The sequence below is a fragment of the Numida meleagris genome, chromosome 1 (assembly GCF_002078875.1).
Source record: "Numida meleagris isolate 19003 breed g44 Domestic line chromosome 1, NumMel1.0, whole genome shotgun sequence".
In the NCBI taxonomy this organism is placed as follows: domain Eukaryota; kingdom Metazoa; phylum Chordata; class Aves; order Galliformes; family Numididae; genus Numida; species Numida meleagris.
In genome coordinates, this window is record NC_034409.1 from 101,054,281 (window position 1) to 101,064,385 (window position 10,105).

General features: G+C 45.0%; 1 protein-coding gene across 1 annotated transcript in view; it reads right to left on the reverse strand.

Annotated features, from left to right (window-relative positions):
- Positions 1–10,105, reverse strand: part of ADAMTS5 (ADAM metallopeptidase with thrombospondin type 1 motif 5) — a gene marked incomplete at its 5' end in the record, with an annotated part of 46,904 nt that extends 36,799 nt beyond the window's left edge. The window contains one exon of the mRNA XM_021398976.1: positions 9,296–10,105. Coding sequence (XP_021254651.1) covers positions 9,296–10,105 — 810 coding nt within the window. The remainder of the gene's footprint in view (positions 1–9,295) is intronic.

The following is a 10,105-nucleotide window of genomic DNA, read 5'->3' on the forward strand; positions in this document are numbered from 1 at the left end:
TTTATTCTCATTTGCATACAAGAAGAAGCTAAGTCAGTGATACGGCCATGGAGCTATAACAGCAGACACAATCAAGTCTCAAAATGATTGTTCAGATTTGACAACAGAAGTGTAATTAAAATAATACAGTCTTTCCAAACAGGCAATCTCATAAACTTCCTCAGAGCTACTTCTGATGAGATCTCTGGATTTTGAAAAACTATAACAAGGATGTTAACAATAAGCATCCATTCTGACTTTTGGCTGGTTAGTAAAACCATCCTAAAAATTTCCAAAGCTATGCATTATGCCACCTTCATTAAACATCAGAAAATAGCTATGCACATATGCAAGCTCGAAAGGAAATAGCAATGTTTGGTTACTTTTCATACATTACATGTTACTGACATTACACCACATTACACACCCCAGTTTTCCTGTGAATTCCAGTCACTTCATCAAGTTGTTGTTCCTCCATTACCATAATTTCCCAGAGTATGACACATATCCAAACATCTCAACATCTTACTAGAAGCCTTCGAGCTTATTTGCATAACAGCTGTCTAGACATAACAAAGCCGGCTCTATGCTTTCTTTAGGAATAACTGAACTTCAGGTCAGATAAACTTCTTGATGGACTTTATTACTTAATGGTCACCCCTAGAATATCCTGCTTACTACCTAGCTCCTCCAACACTCCACAGGCAGGTGGTAAACAGCTGTCCCCAGACAGAGGTATGGTGGTGGTGTGGGACCAGAAATCCCCATAAGGGAAAAGAGAGGAGAGCAAATGCACTGTGGACAGAAAGCAGTGGACTGATACAGTAAAACTGCATTTCCAGCAGCCAGCTAAGTGACCACATCTGGAGCGCCTCCCCAGCAGACTGAGCAAGATGGTGTGGGGAGTCCTGCTGCCAGCTACCGAATTCCAGCTGGGCAGTAGTGGAGCAGGGTTGTAAATGATCTTGGGACAGGAAATATTTTCTGGTATTAACTTATTTGCGTGAAGTTGTTGTTCACAGAATCACTGAGGGATATTAACACTTATTGGAGGGATGTCTACAGATTGCCCATCTGCCAGTAGAGCAGTGCGTGGGTTGACTAAGCTCTGAACAGAGAACATGCACAGAGCTTTCTGGTTTTCATTGCAGAGCTCAGTCCTCAGTGACTGCATGAGGAAGACTTTTTTAAGATAGTGTGAACATTGTCAATAACCAGGCAGATTACTCAGGATGTGGCTCCATTATGTCCTCAACTCTCTCTTCTTAATTTCTGTTGCCCATGTATGATTTACAATATTTCTACTAACAGCATCCTGTATTATATATTACATACACAACTGAAGCCTACCTAGTGGCATTGCTGAGATAAATATTCTGAAAATTTTGCTATCGGATGTTTTCCTCCTTAATTCATCAGTTCCTAGTTAATGGTCTTTCCGCACAGCATGACTTTCAGTGATATTACAAAGACCACACCTGTTTACACTTTCACTCTTTCACATCTCTGTGGCAAATTTTCTTTTGACTTAGAGTTTCTCTAGCCATACTGGCCACAGATGATTTGTTAACAGCATCAACATCCACATTTTCAGTTTTCCTGAGCAGTTTTGGAAGGCAGTCACGGAATTTTTCGAAGTAAGGTTTCCAGGAGTACATTTCCCTTGAAAGTAGTATTCTCTTAGAAAACAGCTCTTGATGGAACGATGCAATCAAAAAAAAATCTGCTTGGGTCCCCTCAATTTTTCAAACTCCTAAAAATTTTAGTAAGTCACATGATACTTAAAATCAGTTTCCAGCAACTATTTTGCTGTAGTGTGTAGCTTCCATTTTAAAAGTCAGTCACTTATTCAGATCTGTACACTCATTTAATTGCCTCCAAGCAGCAGCAGAAACTTCTAAGAATATGTGTTTCTTGATATTTCTGAAGAGAGAATGCAGAGTCTGGCCTTTGATCTAGATTACAGTAGTTTCAAAATAGAAGAATGAATAGAAAGTGCATTTGCTACGCAGGAGACAATAGATGTTAAGCCTTAAGCTTTGGCAAAAGAACAACAGGAAAAATGAGCTGTACATCATAAGACCAGTAGTTAATTAGAAAGCTTATTAAAGGCCAAGTTTTCCTGGCATTCCTATGTATATCAAGAGCAGCTGGCTGTTTGCCAGATATACACAGCATTGTAGTGAACGAAGATAACTGTAGTGGCTTCCTGCTGAAGTAGTTAATTTATTTTACCTGAAAATCTTTGATTTGTGCGGTAAGGTTAAAAATGAGAATAAACTGTTAAGTGAAACCTGATAGCAGACCAGAGCCTATGGACTGGATCCAAAACAGTATTTAAGCACCAATGTGGACTGTTTGGTGGAATGCAAGTGCAGAAGAACAAAACTGACCCATGTCCCCATGTCTTTGAGTTACCTATCCTGCATAGGGCTTGTAGTTTGCGACCTTACAGACCCCTAAGTAAAACAGTTTTACAGCCCTGAGCAGCTTAGCACTTAGCTTATACTAAAGCACAGACATTTAGTGTTTCTCAGTCTTTGTCCCTGTGGGAACCCGAGCCTACACATGTTCTCAGATCAGATCTAAGAGACACCAACAGGACTGGACTTACTATTGGACACAGTTGCACATCACTATATTTTAAATGACAGCTAACAACTTTTATGTCGCTGTGTTTGTTGCTTTTCTGGTTTCATTACAATGGTCCAGCAAAGCCTTTGCCCAAAAGTTTCAATTTCAAATTCCTCTGAAGGATGAAGATACTCAGAAGTGTATTTCTTAAGAGAGTGCCCTAAGCACCAGACTACAGCCTACAATGAAGGGATGCATGTGGCTGTGTGTGGAGGGAGTTGGGGCTCCTCCTGTTGCAGCCCATGTGCCAAAGGTTTCCATAGCCCAGACTCCAGTTAGCGCTTACACCACCTGGTGAAGGGACTTCATTTTTGGTTGCTGTTCCTCAGTCTACTTCTGTTATTTTACATTTAACAGCCTTTCAGTAAATTACGGAAACACTCTTGTATGCTTTGGGAACACAGGCTTTCTTGCTCTAAGCAGTGCACTCTAGTCAGCAGCTTCAGGTCATGATTTCTCTCCTTCTCACCACATGTATCTTGAATTACTTGCTAAATAGTGACATAGCTTTGGTGAGAGAGGTGGAAAGTTTCCTTAACACCTGGAACAGCTTACAGCCTACTGGTTAAGGACCTCTCCTGGGAGGTGGGTGATGTAGACCTAAAATCCCTCAAGCAGAGGAAGGAATTAAACATGACTTTCCAACTTCCTGCACAAGTGTTCTTGTTGCAGGTCTGTAAAAGGAGGGTGGGGTTGCAACATACTCAGGACCTCCAAATTCCTCCTTCCACGCTCAACCCTGGAAAGTGGGTGGAAGTTTATTAACGCCACAGCAACACAGAACAGACCATTTGGAGACAAACATTAGTAAAAATGAGATAGAAAGACTAAGGCTCATCCAAACAGAAAGGATTACCAGAATCACCCAAAGAGTGTGTGATGTCTGGAAGGCAAAATGAGTGCAAGATTGGAATCGACATACCTCAAAAGGTATACTGGAAACAAGGGCTAACTGGTGAAAAAAGTAATGAGGGAATGGTCTATTTTACCCTTCAGCTGATATTATGACACTTAAAAAGAGAGACTGTACATGCCAAAAATGGTGCAACACTGCTCTGGAGGAAGCCTGATGTGAAAACTCCTGCTCCTGAAAAAATGCTAGGTCTTGCAAATGTGGATGTCCAGGTAAGGGCACTGAGACAGGGCCTAGCCATCACTGCGAAGGAAAGAAGGACACCAGCTAGACCCACTGAGATACTGCTTTGCCCTCCCCAGCATATTTTGAGAGGAAAAAATGAAGTCTTGTTAACTTTTGGGAGGAACAGGAGTAATTATACCTGCCTCTTTTACCAAACCAAAGTAGCTTAACCTACAAACTGAGGTCACCTTTCTTTCAGGTTACTATGTTAAAGCCAGAAATCAGTCTGGGGTATTTGAATCTCAAACAAAGTGAATTGTCTTTCTGAACTCTAGGTCAGGAGAAATTCAAGAAGATTCAGTGTTTTGGTGATATACTGTTGGGGCCTCCTAACAAGAGTGGTTACTTAGATACGTTCTTACTCTCCCCTTGTATGACATAGGGACCGTAGGCATCTGTCATCCCAGGGCACTCTGCAGTGAAGCATTAGAAACAGAGTCTAAATTGGATTTAAACCTTTGTGATCTGAATAGACAAAGCAACAAAACTTCTTTTACTCCTAAAATATACAAGGAAAATACAGTGGCATTGCGTAAAACACCGATTATTAAAACAACAACAATAACAACAATAAAATGCACATAAAGCTTTTGGACTTGGCATGGGGAGGGAAAGGGCAAACAAAATTTCAGTTGTGAAAAAGGTGACTGGTGAACAGGGAAAGATGCTTTCCCTTTAACTTGCCAATCCCATAGGTCTTTTGCATGGGAACTCCACATAGTCTCTGTAGATAAGCATGAATCATATTACTCCTCCCACACAAATAATGCTCCACTTTATTTTCCCCTGGGACATTAACTAAATGTATTAAATCTACAACAAAAATGGTTAAAAACTGATAGAACTGATAGACATATCACATCATAACTTCTTCAAAGTAATAATAATAAACGTTAATGAAATATATTTTACTGACAATTGTTACGGTGACCTGCTTTACAGATTAAGAATTGTGAGGAGATGATAATATGTATATAAAAAAGAACAAGAGCCAAAGAAAGCACATGCTCCACTCAATGAAATAACCATCTATTGAGTTGAGGTAATCCAAAGCTTGCTGTTAAATTTCAACAGCACTGTCAGACTGACAGTTAAACTAAATCACACACATAAGATCCATGCAATTACTGCGTGGAAAAAGGCAGGACGGTGGCCTTTGGCTCCAGTGTGAACTTCTTGTTAGAGTCAGGCTTGGTGGTACTATCATGGATGATGCTAGCAAGCTCTTAGGAAAGTATTTGTTCTTGCTCTTGGTGCCTACATCTACTGTGAGAAATATCTCTCTTTTTTTTTTTTTAATTTTCACATGACTCAGAGTAGGAGGAAGGTGAAAGGAAGAGAACTGGATTTTGTCCAAATGCACTCAATAGTTTACTTGAAATTTAACTAAGGGTCACTAATGAAATAGACTGGATGAATTCTCAAAGATAATTAAAGAGCAGGCAAGATCTCAGAAAAGAACAGTCCGAGTTCAAGCACAGTTTGCAAGTCACAACTAATATGTTTTCGCGCTGTGACAAATAATCTGGCACATATTCGTTGCATTGATAAAAACCTGAAGACTGAAGATAACCTGCTTCCAGCTTCAGAGAACTGTTAATGAGAAGAACGTTTGAAGCAGATGAAATTTGCTGTTGACTTCGCTGACATGGAGAACAAAGTGAGCTAATATGTGGGGGAACAGGGCTTACAAGCTCTTCTTCCCTCCCACCACACAGCTGCACCTGTACCGCCAAGCATAGTGGGGTCTCACCTGGCCAGCAGATGATCGAGTCCTAGCATCTCCAAACTGTGGAGGATGCTCTGAAGATGCATGTGACCTAAGGATTAACAGCTGCTGTCAGGGACTCAACCACAAAGTGGTCCAACAGCAGGGGATCCATGTACTCTCTAATGCTGTCAAGGCCAAACCGCTTTAACAAGGACTCTCTTGGTATTTATTGTGGTCTAACCCGGCAGATGGCTCAGCACCGCACAGTTGTTTGTTCACACTCCGCCTTCTCAATGGGATGAGGGAAAGAATTGGGAAAAAAAAAAAAGTGGAATTTACAGGTTGAGATAAAACTGTTTACTAAGATAGAAGAAAAGGAAAATTATAATAGTAATGACTATATATACATATATATGTGAAAGTATATGACAAGTGATGCACAAGCAAATGCTCACCATCCCCTAAATGATGCCCAGCTAGCCCCTCGAGCAGCGGAAGAGAGAGAAACATCAACTCCCAATCCCTTCAAAACTCCTTCAGCATGATATCATACGGAATGGAACATCCCTTTGGCCAGTTTAAGTCAGCTGTCCTAATTCTGTTCCCTCCCAGCTCCCTGGGCCCTTCACTGAGAATGGCCTTGGCTCTCTACAACACTGCTTAGCAGCAATTATAAACGTCGATGTGTTATCAACATTGTTTTTCTCCTAGAACCAAAACATAGCATCACACCAGACACTCTGAAGAAAGCAATTCCGTCCCAGCTGAAACTAAGATACCTTTCTATTACATCTTGGTACTGATGAGTCAGGCCCCTCTCATACTTGATACAGGCCACACCGAGTCAAAGCAACAGACTGAGAACACCGGGAAAACTAGATTTGGGGAATTTAGAGTAGTCGCAATGGAACTCAGCTGAGTTTCTGCAATATTTAGTAATAGATAATTTCTGTGTTCATTGATGTTTGTAGGTGTAACAGCTACCATGTTATGGGATTCACTGTAGCTAAGGGATAGAGTTATGCTGTCCTTGCCCCTGCTGACAGCAAAATAGAGCATGAAGACAGTTTTAACACCGTCATCTGTATCACCCCAAATGGAACTCAGGTTCATATTTATTTACTGTTTATTATGCTCTGCAGCACAATTGCTTTGAAACACTTGCCAAATTAAATACATATTTTGACCAAAGGTGAATAGATGTTTTTAAATCAGAATCAGTAAATCTCCTTCTAAAAATCTCCTTGCATGGGAAATATTTCCAGCATGAATGATGATGATACTGATTTTACAATAAGAGAGAACTGCCAGCATCCTTAGTTTATCAATGGTCATTAATTTATCTTGAAACAAGTAATGACAATAGAAGAGGAGGAAGTGGTGGTGCTGAACTGTGAGCAAGCATCTTTTCATGTCAAAATAACATCCGAGTCAATGTCACTCCAGAATATAATTATTACTTTAGAGCCTCGTATGGCAACAGGCATGTGTAGCTGAGATTCTGGCTCCACGTAAACAGTTACATACAGCTGAGGACATGTGTTCGGCTGACAAATGATGTGCAAATATTATTCTGTTGACGCAGAGACACAAAGTTCGAGGTGGCCTCAGTTAGTAAACAAAGACGGAAAATGTACCTCACACATTTACTCCGTGCCTCAAAAACAAGCCATTTAGCGGAAGACATCTGGATATTCAAAAATTAGCATGCCGGTATTCAGAGCCCATCAAAACAGGCAGCCATGGCTCGGCGTCTCGTAGCTAAGCAACGCGCTTCATACATTCAAAACACAGTTGTAAAAGAGGGATCCTCCTGCCAACTGCTGCCACTCTCATTCAAAAGCTAAACTGGAAAAAATCTTGCTCCAGCTCAAAGTGGGGCTGTTTTCTGCAGGAAACATCTCCGCTCCTTTTTCATTCTTTAACCCTTTTTTATGTTTACATTCCAAGATGAGCAAACAGATTCGTGTTGACATTCTGACTGTAAGCATATTAAAAATCGTGTGGATTCCCTGCAAAGAACATCATAAACACATGTAGCAAGAAACTACAGTCCTGTCCTTACTGAGCCAAATACTGACATACAATGCCAAACAATGCGCCTGTGCACGCAGCCAGTCATCAGAACAGATTATGTTAGTCCGAAATGCTCTGCTGCACACATTACATGTAAACCAGGAAAACTGAGGCCTATGCCTTTCTTTTTCAAAGTACTTACATCCCTAAGTAACAATGCAAACAATATTTGCATCTTAAGAGCCAAAGGAGAGAGGGGGAATGGTGACACCAGTAACCCTGCCCATGGAAGATGTGTTACTCAGTAGTAATTCAAAGCAGGTTACTGATTAGCACTCTTGTTCTGGCATGAGGGCATCCATGCAAAAATCATGGATAAGCATCTGTGAAGCAAGTGCACTTTAAAGCTACATCCTACCTTAATCCAAAGGAGTTCAATCATTAAGCCAGGACTCACAGCCTGCCACCGTAAGAGTTTCTAAACCACAATAAATCCCAAGGAAATAAATGGGAATTCTGGCAGAGACACACACCCTCTAGTGAAAGAGTGATGGATTCTGGCCCAAGCTTAACCAATAAGCCATTGGAATGGATGTTTATAGCAAAAAGCAAGAACACTATGACCCACCCTAGGTAGCCTGCTTTCGTTCAGATTGTAATGATGAAAAAACGAAAGCTTGCAAATTGGAATGATGGGTTTTAAACTGCTAAGAAAGGCTCCAATTGCACAAGGGACGCCTGACCGACACAGAACCTAATGTTTCAACTATTTACAGCTATAAAAGCAAGCCAGGCACTTTTTTTCCCCCTTCTGGAGCAACTCCTTCCACAAACCATCCAAAGCATCCTTTTTGGCAGGCTCCAGTGATGTAGAAAAGCAGGAGTACTCGAACCAACGGAAAAGTCATGCCGTTATTTTTTTCATACTTGGGGAAGAAAAAAATTAAAAAAGAAAACACCAAACCCAGACCGCTGAGGGCAGAGTCTTACAGAAGAACTTCATTGCATAAACTCTACCACATGTCTACTACAGCAATGTCCCTTAACGACCTCTGGCGATGCAATTCATTAGCAAGCGGGCAGAGAGCGAGGCGCAGCTCCGTGTGGCTCAGGCTGGTGGGTTCTGACCCATGGCTGGTTGGGACACTCATGTCTCACTGAGAAGCAGGACGCTGCATCCCCTCATCACCAGCCCAGCTCACTCCACTTCTGCAGCGCTGTTTGCCTGTGGTTTCCATTCGTGCCCTACCCTTGAACCACAGAGCAGCGGCCAGCTTCCAGCGCAGCAGAGCTCGCCTGTCGTGCTGGAAATAGCCTTTCTACCCACTCAATGAGGAAGTCTCATGTGTCTTTACGGTGCCCTGCATGGGTTTGCTAGGAGCTGAGCAGGTTCACTGGGGGACCGATATAGGCTGGGGAATGGTCAGCTCATGGAGCAGATCTCTCCCTGAGAGGGGCTGTGTGTGACGAGCTCAGTGGGAGAGGACAAAACGTCACCTCCCAAGGGGGAACAAGGAGGATGGCCTCAGATCCAACACACCACCGCCTCTCTGCCCTGGCAGCAGTCGCAGCACTGTGCTGAAGTGGATGGGACACACACCAACACATACACGACACGTTGGGTTTCCAGCCCTGCTTCTGACCCCAGCAGCAGCACACCTGGGTGCTGGTCCCCGGGCCGCAGCATGACCCACCCACGGGGACAAGAACATGGGCAAGCAGCAGCCACCAGGCCAAGCGTGTGCTGGACAGCGGCTGCATCACCATCACCCCGTGAGGTGCCACGCACGGGACGCCGGGCCCCGGTTGATGCCTACCTCACGGGTGAAGAGGATGGCGGCGTCGTAGTGCTCGTCGTGGTCGTCGTCGAGACGGTTGTGCTGGTGCTGCCACTTGCAGAAGTTCTTGAGGGTGGTGGCGGCATTGCGGTTGACCTCCAGCCCTTTCTCCTTCTCGCCCAGGACCACCACCTTCACCACGGCCAGCCGCACGTGGTTCTCCAGGCTGGCGTGCGCGTAGAGCCGCGAGGCGATGGAGGCCAAGGTGAGCAGGTAGTGCTGCAGCCCCTTCCCGTATTTGCGCGCCATGGACGCGTCGGCCACCAGCAGCAGCTCCACCTGCCGGGCCCGCGACACCGAGCGACGCCGCCGCCGCCTCCGCCGCCCGCTCTCAGGCACCGCCGCCGTGCCGGCCGGGCCGCGGGTCTCGCAGCTGGGACGGGCCGGCAGCGTCTCGAAGCTGAAGCGCTCCCTGCGGAAGAAGTGCGGGGCTCGGGCCGGACCCTCGCCGTAGATCCGCGGGCCGCCCTTCTCCTCCTCGTCCTCCTCCTCCCCGCCACGCCGCGCCGGCCTCACGGTGTAGCGGGAGCGCCCGACGGCGAAGAAGCCGTCGAGGCCGCCGCAGAGGTTGAAGACGGCCAAGGAGCGCGGGCTGCCGTCCACCGTGCCGCGGTAGTAGCAGCGCGGCGGCCCGCCGTTCCGCGGCGCCCCCAGCGCCTCGTCGCGCTCCAGGTCGAGGAGGAAACGACGGCCGCCGGCGTAGAGCACGAAACCCGCCCTGCCGCCCCCCGCGTAGGTCGGATCGAGGCGCCGCACGACGCCGCTGGCCCCGCGGGGCGGCCCCGGGGG